Here is a 20,294-nt window from a genome sequence, read left to right on the forward strand (position 1 = left end):
AAAATGAGGACTTGTTGTTCTCATTGACTTTGATTCTGTTTTGGGGATCTCTGCATATCTAAATACAATACATGGACAAAAGTATTTGGACATGCCTCTTAATCAGGTGTGTCATTCAGTCCCATTGCCACAGGTGCATTAAATCAAGCACCTAGCCTTTACACACATTAGTGAAATGATGGGTGGTTGAGTGCCGAGTGCTGATCTCAGAGCATAGTGCATAAAAGTCTCCAACGCTCTGCTGGCTCAATAACTGCAGAGCTACAAACCTGCTTAAAGAGGGGGACCTAATCCAAATTAAGGCCTATGAATTTAGAATGGGAAGTCATAAAAGCTGTGTAGGTGTGTTAGTGTGCCAATACTTTTGACTTATTGACATTTTACAGAGGGTCCCTGATCCCTATGCTGCCCTCATGAGGACCAGTGCAGTACTACTGCACTACTTCACATTTTCTTCCCTGTTACACGCCCTGTTTCAGGACACAATATAAATTTCATAGGACGATATAAGACTCATTATGGCTATGAATAGCTCAACGTTCAGCTAGCACATTTTTGGCCAGTCCTAAAGAACCTCCTGAGTCTGAAATAGACAGTAGAAAGTCATTTTATTGGCTTTGGGATGAGAGTTTATCAGCATGTCATTATTAAGCCATGAAACCTTTGCTCATATTGACGATGTCACCACATAATGGGGGGAGGCCGCACTGTGTTTATGACTGAACAATCTGACAGATCACACATAATGGTCTAAAGTTCAAAGTTAGCCTAGCCAACGAGACACACAGGTCCACAGATACTGACATTCGGAGGACCCTGTGGGAGACATACCTTCCGTTTGTGCTGTGTGGAAGTGTGTGAGGGGGCAGAAAGATGGACATCCTTGACACTGATGCCTATGATCGAAGGCAACGCAGGAACACGGTAATCACTGCTAAAACACACACAAACATACAGAGGAAACTTCCTAAATTTTCCTTCCTTACTCTCATGTATACATATGAGATCTGCTGGCTGGTTTCTAATGGCTGGTATCTACTGATATCTACTGGAACTTCACACACAAACGATCCTGATCCCGTGAGTGTGTGTGTGTTCGAGTGTGTTCTCAATGTACATATCATCTACATTTCTTTTCTGTTATGTTTTCATAGCATTTCAGCTGCCTATTGATAAGGCCTGCTTGATTTTGACCAGTTTTGAAACCGGTACATCACTATACTCTTCTCTCTCCTCTCTCTACCCCACCTCTCCTTTTTTCAGTCCTGTGTTCTGTTTGTGTGTCTCCTCCCTTTCTTCGCTACCGCAGCGCTGTATTTTTACCTGTGGATCCCAGAATCCGCACCGTCTCTCCTGGCTGCTGGTGTAAAGTCCGCCCCTGTGCTCTCACTGGCTCTTATGGTGCTTAGTTACAATGGAGGGACGAGCCTGCTGGGTGTTGCCGGAGGTTTGCTGTTGTCAGCCGGTGGGGACAGCTGTCTCATTTGGCCGGGACTGTTTCTGCATGGTAACAAAACAAGAACTTGACTGCATTCCAGTGTTTCATTTTCAACATTGACACAAGTTCTAACTACCATCTTCGTCCTCCCTGTAGGAATGGGCTGCTTCGCTCTGGCCCACCTGCTGTACTCCCTTTCCTTCCTGTCCTCACGTTACACCCCTCACTCCTATCCTTCATCTGGGGTCTACATCCTCTATCTGCTGCAGTGGGGAATAACCGGCGCAGCCTATGTCTACCTACTGCCCTTCCTGCAGAAATCCCCCGAGCCCAATGTCTTCGTCCCAGCCGTAGGGGCTTATGCGTTCCTCATTGTGGTCATGGCGACTCTGGGCGCACGTACACGGCGCCCGCTCGTCATGCTGGGAGGCCTGGTCTTCATGGCCTCTGACCTCACCCTTGCACTGCAGCATTTCAAAGTCATCGAATCCCTGGAATACGGGAGGCACATCGTCATGGCAACGTACTACCTGGCCCAGCTGCTGATTGCCGTGGGTGATGTGAAGGCCACCCTGGCCGAGGAGAGCAGTGAGTTCAGCAAATGGAAGAGATCATAGGTCCAGCACAGACATGGAGACATGGGCATTTTGGAGTAATACAGACTTCACACAAATTCAGGGACTTTGAGAAGATTCCTCAGGCTCCTGAGGATTGTTTCCAGAAAAGTGCGAACCTATACATATCCATGATGATGTGTGGAAGTGTGAAGTGATGAAGTGTGTCCATGGTTGTCAGCGTGTAGCACAAGAACCTAAATTATTCTTACTGTAGAGGTGCTGTTCACTGTCGAAATAGGACTACAGCTAGGATTAACCTGAACGTGTCCAAAGGTAGCAGATGTCAGAACTCCTGCGCTCTATATTTTAGTAGTACCATATAAAGTTAAAATGTTAAAATAACTGGCAGCCCAACAAATGCAAGAACGTTTTAAGCTTATCAGAGCTTATTACACTACATATTATTGTTTATGTTAATTGGTGTTAATTGTGAGTATTTCTTAAGACATCACTGTCTTTGTGCTGAGCTATTACAACGACTAGGAGAGTCTCATTTTCAGTCCGGTCATAATGTTGTGAGCCCATGAGTCCTATGTTGTCCAATAAATACATTAAATGAGACTTGCTGTCTTGTGAGTGATTACTGCATACTGCCAAGCCATACGAACTTCTGAAAGGACAACTCCCTGAGTCACCGTACTTGTCTTCACAGGTTTTCTACATGGAGGCACCCTCCAAGCACTGCTGAACAACCTCATTTTTCAGCACCACCACAAGACACACCTGCTTTGCCACATGCCCAGAAATTGAGAGTAAAGGTTGGTGCTGGCTGACATGGGGAAAAACTGAGAACACTGAACTGGGTGACCATGGAGGTCTATAGTGAGCTACTCCAGTTGGCATATGAGCATCAGTGTCCGAGATTTTACCCGACGCATGGAATTGACCAGCCCTTCCATGCAGTAGGTAGTGGTTTGTTAGGGCACCAAGTTTCTTTCGCCAACATCAGAGGACAGCATTTTGGGAGGTGGCTTTCTAGCACTTATCAGACAGGGCTCCCAACTATCGGATGCTCTTGGTAGTTTTTGGTAGCTTACAGGTGTATCATCACACTATACTACAGCCACTCAAAGCACCCCAAAGCTCTGCCTTCAAAATACATCATCAGAAGGGGGGTTTCCTAGTTTCCTAATTCAGCTTATTTTATGCCCATGTTCAATGCAATGCAAGTCTTATGAGCAAGGTTTACTAATAGGTTTCCTCCAAAGGAGCTTTTTTTCTTTTGGGAATTTAAAAGAAACATGCTAAGCTTCAGCAGAAACTGGTATGAACAAGGTACTAAACTAGGGAAGTCTAAGTGTCACTTTTACCCAAGATCTTAATGCCTAAATCCAGCCTAGATCTTTTAGCCGTGCAGATGCACTCAGACTTCAGCTGCTGATTCTGCAGAACTAGGAAATATGTAATTAGGTCTCGGGTTGCTCTTGTCCTAATGGAGAATCACTTTCTGAGAATGAACTGCACAGCTTAGCAAACGCCTGCCTCAGCAGCAATAACACACATTAGCCTTAGAAGAGCAATCTGGCGCCATCTAGCGTGTGGAGGGGACATGGCTGCCAGGGCTGTGTGAGCCGCTCGCTGGTGCTCAGTTCCCGGGAGTCACCGTGGCTGAGGCTGTCCGGCTGTGTGGATCAGCTTCGTTACTGAGGAGCTGCTGAAGAAGCTGAAGAGAAGATTCGTGATGAAGGAGCTGAGTGTTTAAACAGGGGATATGGCAAGTACCCTTTAAAATATCTATAATAATACTACAGTCACTTCTAATAATACAGGATTTCTGTAAATGAAAAATAAGCACACACACACACACACACATTAACACTCACATATGTATATACATGTATTTCTTAACTTTATGAAGATATATATATATATATATATATATATATATATATATATATATATATATATATATATATATATATATATATGTTTTGTACAGAACTAATATTTTTTCCCTATATTTGTCAATTTAGAAAAATAATAGATAGATTTCTTATAAAATGTTAAATACTACACATACTATTAAATGATTATTAGAGGATGCTTAATAAAGACATTATTATACATGTATTACACAGTGATTTATATAATATACTGCTATAACTGGTGTAGATAACATGAAATACACACACACACACACACACACACATATATATAATCATCATATATGTATTTATATATATATATCGTATATTACAAGTAATTTTAAGTTGTTGAGACTATGAGCTCTGGATGCACCTGATAATGGCTGAAGTGTGGATCTCAAACTTTCAGTGTTGTTTTATTGAAATATTCTCATAAACCTCTATAACCCTCTTTAGCATGTGATGTAATAGACTACATTACCCCTCTGTCTTAACCTATCTCTGCGTACACCACTTAAAGCTCTAATATAGTGAGGTAAAGCTGGAGATATAGCTCCTTAATGCATCTGCATGTATGCCCACATCCCACAGTGCTGATGGGCTCTTTCTCGCTTGCTCATGCTCTCTCTCTCCCTCTCTCTCTCCCTTTTCTCTCTCTCTCTACCTAGACATAAGCCTCATGGACATCAAACGAACATCCTATTTAACCCACTGTGTGTCATTTGAGGAACTATGCTAAGCTAGCAACTGGAAAACACAAAGCTTGTGAAGCTAGCCATGGTGACCTGTCACACGTTCTCTGACCCGTACTCCTGTGCTGTGAACTAGATATATCACTTAGGTCAGGCCTTAGCATGCAGCATGAAGGCAGGGATGCACCCTGCTAGACACCGAGAATGTGCTGAATACCCCCTGTGTTATGTTTCAGTGAACTGTTGATTACTCACTGACCAAGAAACACGAGACGCACTGACCTAAGATGTACTTAAAAGGAATGGTCCGCAGGCGCCACAAGGAAACTCTGAAAGTAGGGCAGAATGTCAAAACACATTACCTTCATCTTGAAACGGTGCTGACAAGCTAATTAGCTCGATCCTCTTTTAGGTATTTGCGGGTTCAACAGTGAGTGTTGATTAAGAGAATGTTGCAGGGAGGGAGTGTTATGAACTGATTGTGTGAAGCTTAAAAAAAGGAAACACTGGCCCTTACGTTAGGCAGCACACACATACATACACTATATGTGCGAATATTTGTGGACACCCCTTCTAATTAATGCATTCAGCTGTTCTAAGTTGCACCCATTGCTGATACGGATGTGCATATGCACACACACACGCAGCTTGTGTATTATTTGCTGAGAAGTACTGCCAATAAAATAGGACTCTCTGGAATACCAGGCGTGGGCTAGAGGAGTATAATGCCCCTCAGCACTGAGCCGTGGAGCAGTGGAAAAACTGTGTTCTCTGGAATTATGGAGATGACCCATTCAATACTTTTGGGATGAGGTTGGGTGGCGATCATCCAACATCCTGACCTCACTAATGTTCTTGTTGCTGAATGCAATCAAATCCTCACAGCAATGCTAAAAAACAAGGAATAATCCCTGAATAGTAGAGACAGTCACTTCAACAAAAGCAGCATGAACTCATTTTAAGACCCATGATTTTGGAAGACTTAGTGACTAAGTAGGTGTCCCAATACTTTTGTCCGTGTAGTGTAAATGCATTGCTTTCATCTCTATCTGTCTGTCTTTCTCTTGCTCATTGATTTCCCCACAGCTGCAGTGTCACACGCTGCAATCTTTGTTCTAGATGCTAATTAAGCTTAACGACAGGGCCCATTTGCCCTCAGAATAACTCCACAACAATCAGCTGTGGCAGTGATTGCAGGGTGTCAATTGTAATAACTTGTTTTCCTGCGTCTGCATCCTGCTTGTTTCTTTGCAGTCATGTTTGTGAGGCAGCTTGCACAGCTCGCCTCTCTCTGATGGTCCAGCATCCCAGTGCCCGCCCCCGGGTAGGAGATGCCAGTGTCCTGCCATGCTGCACCCAGTGGGCTTCCTGTTCCTGCGACTGGCGCTGCCTTGCCTGCTGCTTCGAGTGCTGGGTCTGTACTGGGTGTCTGGTAGGGTTGGGCAGTATGGTCAAAAATAAAAGCAAAATGGCTTTAAGGTGTACGCAGACAGAGAGAGACACAGGCTCAGATCAGTTCACGAGACTCTTTTACCTTTAAGAATTAAACAGCACTCTAATGATATGTGCTGCTATTGTAACTTCACTAGTCAGATTGGCACTATGACCAAAAATCTGTACTTATACACAGTAGCTACAAAAAACTATAAGCACAATACATTAGCCACAGTCATATAATGTAGAAGCCTAAAAGTATGTGTAACAATAACATTATCCAACATTGTATTCTGTTTTGGGGCAAAAACTGAACATAATAATCAGTAAAATAAAGTATATGTATAGGAATATGGCACACTATGTTGTAAAACTACAAAACATAGACTTTCTACTTTCCTTCCCTATTATGGGTGAATGTCTAGTGAGTGAAGGTGCTTATTACCTTCTACTATGCCAGAGTAGCAGTATGCTGATAATAATACAGGCCAGAAGAACAGAACAGTATAATAATTTAAATAAAAAAAAAAACAATTACCAATATTGGAACAATTTTGATTTCAAGGATCATGGTTATCATTTTCTCGCCCATTAAGCATTTGAGATAACTAGCTAGCAGGGGTTGCATGAATATTAACTTTTTATTAGGCAACTAGCCATTCAAAAAAGTCATAATTACTGTTATAAAAAAATGCAAGTGTCCTAGAGTGTATAGCTTTTGTCCTATCAGAAATAAGTGTTTCGTTGATAGCTTGCCAGAAGAGGCAAGTGGCAGATGTTGTGGTTTGAGGTGTGAAGAATGCATTGCAGAAGCATTTTAGCATAAGCTTTTTAGAGCGAGATATAGTCGCTGTACACAGCGCACACGGTGACTAAACTTTCCTTAGAAACAAGAAAACAGAATCAGTATTGAGTGGTTAGTATTAGTGGTCAGTATTAGCTGTCTCAACGTGTTAATTGAGGGGGGCATTAACGTGGGAAGCTTGCAGAATTAAAAAAACACACACACAAAAATACTGGATGTCGTCCAGCCCACACTTATACACAATCTGTGTCTGAAATATGTTATACCAATATATAAAAATAATTGTCATTACATCACTCAGGCCTGGGGTCTGGGTCACGGCAGCTGATGGCTGGATGTCCAGAGAGCTGCTACTGCTCAGAGAGCTGGGACGGTGGGCTGGTGGTGCGCTGCAGCAACATGAACCTACTGGCCGTGCCCCGTGACCTGCCCAACCAGACGCGCCGCCTCTACCTGGATTACAACCTGCTAGTCAGTGTGCCTCCAGACTCTTTTCTGGGGCTCCCCCTTCTAGCCGAGCTGGACCTCTCCCACAACAGGCTGGTCCAACTGGAGGCCGGAGCCTTCCACGGCCTGGCCGACTCGCTGACCAGCCTGGACCTTTCCTCCAACCTGCTGGAGACGCTGGACCCAGAGGCTCTGGGAGAGTTGCGGGCACAGGCCAACCTCACCCACAATCCCTGGATGTGCGACTGTCGCCTGCAGGTGGCCATGCCCAAGCTGCAGCTGGAGCCATCCTCCTTGGCTGGAGTGGTTTGTAACAGCTCGGAGCCAGAGGACGTGGGTGCCCGCGGTGTGCCGTTTGTGCTGGTAGCTGCAGATCTGGACCTCTGCGCTGCTCTCAAGAGGACCACCGACGTGGCCATGCTGGTGACCATGTTTGGCTGGTTCACCATGGTTATCTCCTACCTGGTTTACTATGTGAGGCACAACCGAGAGGATGCACGACGACACCTGGAGTATCTCAAGTCACTGCCCAATAAGCAGGGCTGGAAAGATGAGGCGTCCACTCTCAGCACCATGGTATGAGTCTGGCTCAAGTCGTGAAGAACATGTTAAAATTAGGGACACGATTCCTGGGTTTAGAACTAATTTCTGCAAAAATTAGTTGGCAGTTTGCATGTTGATCATAAAGATGTTATATTATACTCATCTACACGTTTTCCCCCACACATATTATATCTTTTAACAATCTTTTATTTTATTGAATATTTTCAATAAAATTGAATGGTTCCATTTTTATCTTTTTCCAGTTACGCCATCTCTGAAAGACGGTTTGTTATTGTTCAGCTTTGATTCATTGACTTATCCTCTAAATTATCAGTAGATTACTAATATAGTGGATCGTGACATCCCTTGTTAGAATGAGACTTTAATTGGACTGAACATTACTGAAGTAATGTCATCTAGCATTGCAGTAATCATCAAACAGTAATAATGGTCTAGTTTATCCACAGTTAAAAGTGGACGCTGCAAAATACAGCATTCATTTAGTGGTAGATCACTGTATGCAGGCTATGTTGTGATAAGTGATGCATTGCCTTTTTTATTTTTACTTAACTGTACTGCGTAGACTGATTGTGATTCCTGTGCTGTCCATCTGTCTGTCTTCTGCTGTGGTAATTGGAGGTGGTTGCTATAAGTAAAGGAAGTGGACGGCAGCTGGGAATTACATAAATGGTCTTTCCCATCTGTGAATTTAATATTTTACACGTATAAACATTGACACTGGAAGTGCAATTTACCCTAATGTCAGTCTAAGAAAGTGCATGTAAACTTCTTATTTTTATTTTTATCAATTTACCTGATTATGAACTATAGGAAATGTATGTACTATAGTCAGTGATTTAGAACATGTCCCAAAAATGCCTTTCAGGGGTCAAACCCAATAGCCAGTGCAATATGTTGTGTAAATTCATGTGACTGCAGATCATGTATGTAATGCCTGACATGATACACAGAAGATGCCACAGTTCATACTTGGGTGAGTGTGTTCTTTTTGACCTCATGTCCTCATGACCACAGACGTCAAGGTGTATGGGATATTTATGTTCCAAGCATGTAGAGGTCAAAACTAATCATTTACACTCATTCCTAAGGAGTCACTCATGGCCGCCGCCTATATGTAGCTGTAACTGCACCTCGCTTTTGCTTCGAAGGTAACGGTTCATAAACTTGTCACATAGTATCCAGGGCACTGACCATTCACCAAGGCCTTTAGATGCAGTAGAGGATGCAGTAACTGTTTCATGTTCTTTAGGTTCAGTTTTATGGTTATTATAGTTAGTGATATTATAGTTAATTTTGCTAGTTAGTTGAGGGCTGCCTGGCTTTGCTAGTTAGTGACGAGTTGCCTCACTTTGTTAGTTAGTGGAGAGTTGCTTTGTTTTGCTAGTTAGTGGAGAGTTGCTTTGTTTTGGTAGTTAGTGGAGAGTTGCCTCGCTTTGTTAGTTAGTGGAGAGTTGCTTTGCTTTGTTAGTTAGTGGAGAGTTGCTTTGTTTTGGTAGTTAGTGGAGAGTTGCCTCGTTTTGCTAGTTAGTGGAGAGTTACCTCGCTTTGCTAGTTAGCGGAGAGTTGCCTCGCTTTGCTAGTTAGTGGAGAGTTACCTCGCTTTGCTAGTTAGCGGAGAGTTGCCTCGCTTTGCTAGTTAGCGGAGAGTTGCCTCGCTTTGCTAGTTAGTGGAGAGTTGCTTTGCTTTGCTACTTAGTGCAGAGTTGCCTCATTTTGCTAGTTAGTAAAGAGTTGCCTCATTGTGCTAGTTAGTTGATTTGTTTTGCTAATTAATGGAGAGTTGCTTTGTTTTGCTAGTTAGTGAGAAGTTGCCTCACTTTGCTACTTAGTGGAGAGTTGCCTCGTTTTGGTAGTTAGTGGAGAGTTGCCTCGTTTTGGTAGTTAGTGGAGAGTTGCCTCGCTTTGCTAGTTAGTGGAGAGTTGCCTCGCTTTGCTAGTTAGTGGAGAGTTGCCTCGTTTTGGTAGTTAGTGGAGAGTTGCCTCGCTTTGCTAGTTAGTGGAGAGTTGCCTCGCTTTGGTAGTTAGTGGAGAGTTGCCTCGCTTTGCTAGTTAGTGGAGAGTTGCCTCGTTTTGCTAGTTAGTGGAGAGTTGCCTCGTTTTGCTAGTTAGCGGAGAGTTGCCTCGCTTTGCTAGTTAGTGGAGAGTTGCCTCGTTTTGCTAGTCAGTGGAGAGTTGCCTCGTTTTGCTAGTTAGTGGAGAGTTGCCTCGTTTTGCTAGTTAGTGGAGAGTTGCCTCGCTTTGCTAGTTAGCGGAGAGTTGCCTCGCTTTGCTAGTTAGTGGAGAGTTGCCTCGTTTTGCTAGTCAGTGGAGAGTTGCCTCGTTTTGCTAGTTAGTGGAGAGTTGCCTCGTTTTGCTAGTTAGTGGAGAGTTACCTCGCTTTGCTAGTTAGCGGAGAGTTGCCTCACTTTGCTAGTTAGTGGAGAGTTACCTCGCTTTGTTAGTTAGTGGAGAGTTGCTTTGTTTTGCTAGTTAGTGGAGAGTTACCTCGCTTTGCTAGTTAGCGGAGAGTTGCCTCACTTTGCTAGTTAGTGGAGAGTTACCTCGCTTTGTTAGTTAGTGCAGAGTTGCTTTGTTTTGCTAGTTAGTGGAGAGTTACCTCGCTTTGCTAGTTAGCGGAGAGTTACCTCGCTTTGTTAGTTAGTGGAGAGTTACCTCGCTTTGTTAGTTAGTGGAGAGTTGCTTTGTTTTGCTAGTTAGTGGAGAGTTGCTTTGTTTTGCTAGTTAGTGGAGAGTTACCTCGCTTTGCTAGTTAGTGGAGAGTTGCCTCGCTTTGCTAGTTAGTGGAGAGTTGCTTTGCTTTGTTAGTTAGTGGAGAGTTGCCTCGTTTTGGTAGTTAGTGGAGAGTTGCCTCGCTTTGTTAGTTAGTGGAGAGTTGCTTTGTTTTGCTAGTTAGTGGAGAGTTGCCTCGCTTTGCTACTTAGTGCAGAGTTGCCTCGCTTTGCTAGTTAGTTGATTTGTTTTGCTAATTAATGGAGAGTTGCTTTGTTTTGCTAGTTAGTGAGAAGTTGCCTCACTTTGCTACTTAGTGGAGAGTTGCCTCGTTTTGGTAGTTAGTGGAGAGTTGCCTCGTTTTGGTAGTTAGTGGAGAGTTGCCTCGCTTTGGTAGTTAGTGGAGAGTTACCTCGCTTTGTTAGTTAGTGGAGAGTTGCTTTGCTTTGTTAGTTAGTGGAGAGTTGCTTTGCTTTGTTAGTTAGTGGAGAGTTGCTTTGCTTTGTTAGTTAGTGGAGAGTTGCTTTGCTTTGTTAGTTAGTGGAGAGTTGCCTCGCTTTGTTAGTTAGTGGAGAGTTGCTTTGCTTTGTTAGTTAGTGGAGAGTTGCCTCGCTTTGCTAGTTAGTGGAGAGTTGCTTTGCTTTGTTAGTTAGTGGAGAGTTGCCTCGCTTTGCTAGTTAGTGGAGAGTTGCTTTGCTTTGTTAGTTAGTGGAGAGTTGCCTCGCTTTGTTAGTTAGTGGAGAGTTGCCTCACTTTGTTAGTTAGTGGAGAGTTGCCTCACTTTGTTAGTTAGTGGAGAGTTGCTTTGCTTTGTTAGTTAGTGGAGAGTTGCCTCGCTTTGTTAGTTAGTGGAGAGTTGCCTCGCTTTGCTAGTTAGTGGAGAGTTGCCTCGCTTTGTTAGTTAGTGGAGAGTTGCCTCGCTTTGCTAGTTAGTGGAGAGTTGCCTCGCTTTGTTAGTTAGTGGAGAGTTGCCTCGCTTTGTTAGTTAGTGGAGAGTTGCTTTGCTTTGTTAGTTAGTGGAGAGTTGCTTTGCTTTGTTAGTTAGTGGAGAGTTGCCTCGCTTTGCTAGTTAGTGGAGAGTTGCTTTGCTTTGTTAGTTAGTGGAGAGTTGCCTCGCTTTGTTAGTTAGTGGAGAGTTGCCTCACTTTGTTAGTTAGTGGAGAGTTGCTTTGCTTTGTTAGTTAGTGGAGAGTTGCCTCGCTTTGTTAGTTAGTGGAGAGTTGCCTCGCTTTGTTAGTTAGTGGAGAGTTGCCTCGCTTTGCTAGTTAGTGGAGAGTTGCCTCGCTTTGTTAGTTAGTGGAGAGTTGTTTTACTTTGCCTTTCATGCTATCTATAAAAAATGACAAAATAGGGGTCTCCCAGATCGTGCAGTTGCCCTAACATTGCAAGATTGCAAGTGTGATTCCCCATTAGCACCGAGCATAACTGACAACTTGAACCTCTGGGAAAAGGCTCTCCTTCTCCCCCATTATTCAGAACGGTGTTAGGCAGTGTGGGCATCTGTTAACTGACATAACAGAATAGGCAGTTAGTGTTTATCTCTGAGAGTGTTCAGCTCTCAGTGATGTTGCAATAGTGACAGTTGAAAAGAAGTGTTAGGCTGGCCTTATGTGACTCAGAGGACTGAGTGACCTTATGTGACTTCACCCTGCCAGCACTGGTACACTCTTTTAAAATGGGCAGTAACTACTACTATCAGTCAAACACTTCAGATTTGGAGAAAATGAAAGATATTTTAGTTCAAATGTTAACTGCAATGATTGGTGTAAGACTCTGCTTTGAACCAAAAATACAACGTGACGTTTGCTTGTATTGTAATAACCTCATACTCATTAGTGCCACATCTGCAACCACTGCCCTGTTCTGCTCCATGTAGGATGACACAGCTAGTACTGTTGCCCCCCTAGGCTGGACATAGACTTCAGCCTACTCATATTACCACAGGGTAGTTCATGCACGACTGGGCATAAGGTCCCAACACGTCAACCCTGTCGCCTCTAGGTACCTTTATTGGCCAACACCTGCTCCTTGTGTGGAGTGAACTATGTATAGCATGTGGCCCAGACTGCGAGCGAGAGTCTTTAAAGGTTTAGAGCTGCTGTGCTATTCCCAGAGCACCTCACAACAGGTGCAAATGACCAAGGAGTTGTATTGGGTGCACTGTGAATTGAGTGCTGGTTTAGGACCAATATTTATTTTGATGATTTATTATACATTATTCTTATCATGTAAAACTGTATCTCAAATTGGTATCTTTACAGGAGAATACAAAAAATGTTCATTGGTTTTTAATTATAGGTTGATGTTCATCATAACATGTTAAATTAGCAAATGGAAAATTTTAAATCCACTGCATACAATATAATACAATATTAAAAACAACACCTTTACTCAATACTGTATTTCAGCTATATTGGAAACAGCAAGATTTGTAGAACAAATTTGGAGAAAAGAAAATGATAAACAGTGTAATTAGGAGGTTGTCTGATGACATTAAACCTGTCTGATAACATTAAACCTGCTGACAGGTGAGGTGAATAACATTGGTTATCTGGTTACAGTGGCACCTGTTAAGAGGTGAGATATACATACACGTTATGGACAAAAGTATTGGGACACCTGTTCATGCATTGTTCCTTCCAAAGTCAAGAGTACTTTTCTTGAGTCTTTATCCTGCTTTTGTTGGTGTAACTGTCTCTACTGTCCAGAAAAGAAGACTTTCTAGTAGATTTTGGAGCATTGTTGTGAGGATTTGATTGCATTCAGTGACAAAAGCATTAGTGAGGCCAGGCTGTTAGGTGATCACCACCCCATCTCATCCCCAGCACTCCCAAAGGGTCATACCTGCTCCAGAAAGTCATATTCTGTTGGCAATACTCTACAGGGACTAAACAAACGTGTGAATGTGTATTTGCACATCTGTTTCAGCAATAGGTGCAACTTAAAGAATCTGAATGCATTCGTTAGAAGGGATGTCCACAAACATTTGGACATATAGTGTATTGGGCAGCAAGCGAACTGTCAGTTCTTGAAGGCGACGTATTAAAGGCAGGAAAAATGGAAAAGGGCCAGAATCTAAGCTACTTTGACAAGGGCCTAACTGTGATGGCTTGATGACTGGGTCAGAACATCTCCAAAACATCTGGTAAGTCCAGTGGTCAGTGGTATGCAGTGGTCAGTACATACCAACAGTGCTCCAAGGCAGGACAACCGGTCAACCAGAGACAGGGTCATGGGTGCTGTAGGCTCACTAATGCACATGGGGATGTGATTCTGATGTGATTCTACTGAAGAAATACTGTAGCACAAACTGCTGAAAATGTTCATGCTGGCTATGTCTTGTGAAGCCCATGCCTGGACAGGCATGAGGGGGACCTACACAATATTTAGGCAGATGGCTTTAATGTAATGACTGGTCTGTGTATATATTTAGCATTGATCTCAGAATGATAGTGTTGTAAAAAATGCAATATTTAATGATTCACCACTTATCCACAGGTGTATGTCTCTGTTGATGTGTTTCCCTGCAGTCTTTGGTATGTCTTTTTCCCTCTCCACCTCTGAAAAGTGCTGGTCACGTGGCACAGCTTCTTCATGAACTGAAAGGCAACAAAACATTCACATGTCGGAGCTCAAGGGCGCAACCAGGAGCGTTTCTCTCAGGCACGATGATGATGAAGGGTCTTTGTGGCCACCACCCACAGTAAAGCTCGGTACTAAAGCTTGTGCCTCCTACCTCACAGGGCACAGGAGCACAAGGTCGAGTTCGACATTCATACCTTCTGAGACACATGAGAACACAGTGTAAATCAGGGCTTGGGAACTCCAGTCCTGGATGCATGGATTCCTACACAGTGTTGTGGTTTACCAGCTCAAGCACATCTGATTCAACTCACATCTTAATTGCCAGGTTTAGTTGGCGTGTAAGAGAAGGAAAATCACCAAACCGTGCTGGGCTCCGGCCCTCAGTACCTCACCCCTGGTTTACAGGCGTTTTCACATCTGTAGTTGGTTTGCTCTGGTTCACCACGTGACAATGCTCTATTCACTGATTGGTCAGACCTGTCTGGGACGGGAGCAGGAAAAGTGTGATTACTGTTTTCACACCTGCCCAACTGAATTGCACCAGGGGTGAAATCGAATTGGTCCCGTCCTATTTAACAAGACTTAAAAGTACAGATGTGAAAATGCCCTAAATATTTTAGAAAGACCAGTTAATTTAGAAACCCAACCTTGTAACTCTGCCTTGCTGGTGTAAAGTAGTGCAGAGACTTTTCCACATTGCAATGTTCATAATTTCCATCTACTGAAACCACAAAAAAATATGTTCTAATAAAAATATCTAATAAAAAATATGTTCAACCTCCAAAAAAAATATTTTTCCACCTAAAGCATCAAATTCATATTAATATTATCATTTTTATTTAGACATGGGAGCTGTGACGCTATTGTATGTGAACACTGCTGTGATACAGTCATAGGGTAGAGAAGCTGCAACAGATGAGCTACAAACTGCAATTATACATATATATACACATAGTGGTCCTATAAGGTATGTTTTGTCTAATAAAGTGGCCAGTCATTGAAAGTGTAAGATCAGTGCTGGAAAAGAAGGGAAGTGTTTTAATGTTATTCTCTCATGTACAGTTAAAAGAGCAGACAGTATGTAAGATGAAATGAACCTACACTTCATTACAGAGATAGGCTCTTTTGCTTCTCTTTCTCGTAACAGCTGATGCAAACACTTGCTTGTCGGCTTGTTTCTGGCGATGTTGTAGTGATAGTAAAACTAGCACGGTAACAAAACCCAGGAAACAGTGGATAGAATATCAGCCCTGGGTGGTTGTACGCCAAGTCCAGTGTCTGGTGACATGCTCAGATAAGCACCGCAGGGAAATCAGTCTCACTTCGGCATTTAAAAGAGTGATGAATGACACTGTCCATGCAGGAAATTAAAGATTCATCAAAGATTCATCAAATGAACATTACACATACTCGCACATACAGGTTTTACACGATACATGATAAGCTGCTCCGACAGGTGTCACAGGACAATGTTGTAAGGTTAACATAATTGGGAAAGTCCTGAGAGTTTCACAGAAGGTGTTTTAGATTCTTCTCTTTCACCTGGACATTTTGCCAAGCCACAATGGGCTGTCATTCCCAGATATCTTTGTAAGAATTTTCTTAGATTTGTCCTAAACAGAGTCCTAACAGAAAGTCTAAGTAGATTCATATTGTGTTTCATTCATGACAAGACTCACAGCTCTGCTCTTATAATGATGGATCCCACTGACCTCATAAACTAAACAAATCCCAAAAAGAAACATTGGTGAATATCAGAATCTTCATTAAAATCGGGGTTTAAAAAGAAAGCATGAGGCCCATTGTTTCTGTCCTATTAACATGCAAGACTATAAATATGGTGATGTGAACATCTGCAACACAACATGGTATGCAAGGGTCAGTACCTACCAAGTGCTCTCAGTAAAGATAGCAGGTGATATATATTTATAAATATTGCATGACAGTGACAATTGGATGTTTATTTTTATGCATCATAATAAATATATAAGGAATTACACTCTTAACAATTCAAGCAATGGACTCCATAAGATAAACTTCACAAGACCTATGAAGGCGTCCTGGTGTATCTGGCACCAAGACGTTATCAGCAGATTGTTGTGAAGTGGGGCTTCTTTGGATCGCCTGAGGTCTTAGGTGCCCATGACTTTGTCGCCAGTTCAGCTGTTGTCCTTTCTGAGAGCACTTTTGGTAGGTACTGACCATTGCATACCAGGAGGTGTTCTGACCCCCTTATCTAGCCATCACAATTTGATTCTTGTCAAAGTGGCTCAGATTCTTAGGCTTGGCCATTTTCCCTGTTATTAATACAGTCCCTTCAAGACCTGACTGTTCACTTGATTAATAATATATCCACAGCTTGGCAGATGCCACTCTAGATGAAGATAATGTTTTTTACTTCACTGGTCAAAGAGTCGATTTATTGCACCAGTTCATTTGGAAAAATAGCGAAAGCTTGGAGCAACCGATCCAATGCATAAAAACCAAGTAATTTTTACTGAATCTGCCTGCATCTAACAACTGGCACAGAATCAAACCCTGAAGACTGAAGTTAAATTGAATCAGTGAAATTAGATGTCTGATTCAGAATCATGAATCAGCTTGAAGAATCACTTCAGGAAAAAGATTTGAACGTTCCATGCTATCCACCAGATGGTAGTAAAACTTCACTGTTGTGTTTATCTCCTCAGTGCAAAGCGCCCAGGGTACCATTTACTCATGTTTTACCGCAAGAAGACGCTTCAGTAGCTGTCGATGCTTATTTAAAAATGTGTCAATAAGTGTCCATATATATTTGTAGCAGGGACATAAAATAAGTGGACAGATAACACTAAATCTGTGTCATTGCTGTGCTGTCCACAGTAAGTGTTTCTAATAAAGTGGAAAGTGAGTGTATGTTGAATTTAAGGAAGACAGCAGTCTGTGGTTGGTTGTTTCATTTATCAGTCAAAAGACCCTTTCCTGTTAGTAGATGGTTCTGGCCAGAAGTAGTGACAAAACAGGCAGACCTCTCTGAAACTGTCAGATAGAACGGATAATACTTAGGTATATTCAGGTTTACCAAGATGCAAACAATGTAAATGTACCAATGGTCCAAATGTGCACCTTAAAGCTTCTCCAGACACACTTTTCCAGTGGAAGATGCACATTTTTCATAACCCAACTGTTATTAAATCGAAATGCAATTAAAAAGCTTGGAGTGGGGAAAGTATGTATGCCATAATGTAAGTTATCTGCATAGTATCTTAACTAGGTGTGGAAGGTATGGAAGAGAGACATATGTCTAAGGTACTATTACCCCAGTGACAGTTCAATGCAGCCTGAGTGTGATGACTTAACCACTACAACAGGGGGGGCTGGTCCTGGAGTCCAGTCCTGGAGCCGACCGGCCCTCCAGGACTGGAGTTGTGCACTTCTGACCAAAACACATTGTTGTCACCTCTGAGTTTTTTTAAAAGGTCCATTGGCTACTGTCTGTAATTGTACTGATGACATCTCAACATAGTGGCTTACACACATATACACACACTTCCATTTTCTACAATCATAATGGTCAGCTGATCAGCAGGTTGAAAATATGACACATAAATAACCCAATGGACATTATATATTAGCCTGCAGGATCATCAGCATCAGCTGACCCTAATCACCCCCCCACCTCAGTTCATCTCCAGCTGCACTATGCCCTCAGAAGTCATTGCCTATGTCGTCTTCCTCTGCTTCTCTGGGAAAAGCATTCCTTCCGTCTATGTTAAAGTCCTTATATCCTTATGTAACATTCCCTTAGCCTGCTTTTCAGGGCATTCCCTGTTGCTAGGAGCTGCTCTAAGTGGAATTTCCGCTCATTTCTACAGATTCCTTCAGCGGCTCTCAGATCAGATTGGCTGCTGTCCGGCTGCACCGCCGACAGATAAGGGGCAAATCTTTTCTCAGCTATCAGTTGAGGCCATCAGCGCTAACAATGTCCCAAAATGACAATTACGGTCATTATGTTGCAGCTGGACTGATGAGTTTGTATGTCTAAATTTTACAGTGCATGTTTTGGTAAACAGTGCTGTAGTGTTTTTGTGTGCTTGGGGTTGGGGGGGGGGGGGGGGGGGGTTGGTTGCAGAATGCAGAAAAACAAAACAGCTTATTATTGAAGTGAAAGACTGATTCAAAGCTGCACAACCACACTGGTTTTTAGGTAAGACATTCTCACGCACTCAGACAGGATGTTACACTTATAGCTGCACATGCAAAGCATTCTCCTTCCTCAGAGCAACAAACACACTCAGAAAAGTGATGCACTAAATGTTCAGTGTAAGGGTGTCCATCATTTCCACATGAAATTCTCATACAGTATATTACATGTGCCGTTACTGCAAAAGGGAAGTAAAATAAAAGGCAAAATATATTGAAGTAGCTTAATTGTATATATGCACAAAGTGCTGGACACATTTTAATCATTGCATTCAATGCATTAAATCAATGCATTACTATTATCAGTGCAGCAACACTGCAGAAGTGATGTCAGCCAAAATCTCACCCTGCAGAAAATCATTTCAAGGAGGTAGCACCACCAAAAAGTGTGAGAATGAGACAAATATACAAAATTCTGATTATCAGGATATTTTATACCATTTGTCATTGTCAGGTAATCACTATCAATAAGTGGGAAAACTCCTGCAGCAGCTTCCAGGAGTGGTGGGATGTCTTTTAGGCATTTATAACTTTTTGTGGTTTGTAATAATTGTTTTTATAAAATATATAATTTTTTTAAATTCTCAATTTGGTACTGCCAATTTACCCACCCAATCATAGCTCCTCCTAGCAATGCTCCCGACTGGGAGGGGAAGAATTTAACACGGCTTCTTCGATACATGTGAGGCCATCTACCACCTCTATTTGACCCACCTCTAGACGAACCACCTCTATTCGAACTAGAGAAAAGCCCTGTATTGCCAGCTCCGCAGCACCAGCTATCAGGCAATGAGTGATGAGTGAAGAGTGCACCATCTGTCCACCTGGAGAGAGCAAGGTCAGTTGTGCTCTCTCAGACTCCGGCCGCTGATGGCAAAGTGGCATGGCTCGGCATTATGTGCATCATGGTAGCACATCAGACCGCTGAGCCCCATCTGTTGCATTTTTAACAAATGCTGGAATTTCCAGTCACCCTGTTAAATTACAACTGCGAGGAAAAGTGTGAATAACACATATTTTTTTACCATCTGAAACCCTCAGTAAAGCTCTTCTTCCTCCTTGTTCAGCCTAAAAACCACTGGACAGCCAGTCAAGACACTGGTAGCATGGAAAATTGCATTTTTATGTCAGGGATTCAAACTTCAAACTTCCCATTAATGAAGAATGACACATTTATGCAGAACAAAGTGGAATATTTAGCCCCTTAGGGAAGAAAGGTTTATTACACACTAAGGTGTATTATTCAGTAACTACAGGGACTTCTGTACAAACTAGTGGGCTATTCTTTGGTAATAGAAGTTAGTACACTTTAGGCCTGTCTGTGGGCCATAGGCTGCTTAAGAGGGTTAAAGTAAAAGACTCTAAAAATGCAAATACTTCAATAAACTATCGGTACTTTGGACTTTGACCAAATTACTAAAAAGGACTTTGTAAGAGTACTGATGTAGGGCACACGCATGCACACACACGCATTTTCATGCCCCAATTCAGTACTAAAAAAAAAAAACACCATGAAATTTCTTGCATGCACACTCATCAGCTGCACCAGCTGCAATGTGATGATGGTAAGGGATATTATGGGCCATTGCTACTGCTGATGGCCTCAGTAGATAGCTGGGTAAACCCTGGCTGTTATCTGTTGTTTTTAGGTCAAACAAGTGGGAAAATACCTACAAAATACAGTGCAGAATTGTAAGCATGCAAACACTGCGTATCTCAATATACGCCTGCACAAGAACACCATTCTATACCAATTAGAGTCGACATTGTCCTGTCTATGTAGAGTGCATAGTAACATCTGCTCAATGTCTTTATAGTAGTTTATAATGCATGATTTTGTCTGATTGCAACAGGCAGGTTGTTGGTTGGGGGATCCTTTTACCATCCTAACATGTACAGTGTGTCAAGACAATGTTCACATGCTTTAAAGTGATATCACTCTTCTCCAGACATCAA

General features: G+C 42.5%; 2 protein-coding genes across 3 annotated transcripts; both read left to right on the plus strand.

The window, feature by feature from the left end:
• The first annotated feature begins 873 nt into the window (after positions 1–873).
• On the plus strand, positions 874–2,055 carry tmem86b (transmembrane protein 86B). The gene is made up of 3 exons (XM_072694326.1): positions 874–924; positions 1,264–1,507; positions 1,595–2,055. Exons 1-3 carry the CDS (start codon positions 874–876, stop codon positions 2,053–2,055), a joined length of 756 nt encoding a protein of 251 aa, XP_072550427.1.
• A 1,637-nt stretch (positions 2,056–3,692) lies between these two features.
• Positions 3,693–8,106, plus strand: lrrc3cb (leucine rich repeat containing 3Cb). 2 transcript variants are annotated; one of them, XM_072694052.1, is made up of 3 exons: positions 3,693–3,769; positions 5,867–6,044; positions 7,153–8,106. In XM_072694052.1, exons 2-3 carry the CDS (start codon positions 5,960–5,962, stop codon positions 7,878–7,880), a joined length of 813 nt encoding a protein of 270 aa, XP_072550153.1. In that variant the 5' UTR covers positions 3,693–3,769; positions 5,867–5,959; the 3' UTR covers positions 7,881–8,106. The 2 variants fall into 2 exon arrangements, with proteins under 2 accessions (XP_072550153.1, XP_072550152.1); XM_072694051.1 differs by having other exon boundaries at positions 5,867–6,026.
• Positions 8,107–20,294: the final 12,188 nt, after the last annotated feature.

This window comes from Salminus brasiliensis, chromosome 12, assembly GCF_030463535.1.
Source record: "Salminus brasiliensis chromosome 12, fSalBra1.hap2, whole genome shotgun sequence".
Lineage (NCBI taxonomy): Eukaryota > Metazoa > Chordata > Actinopteri > Characiformes > Bryconidae > Salminus > Salminus brasiliensis.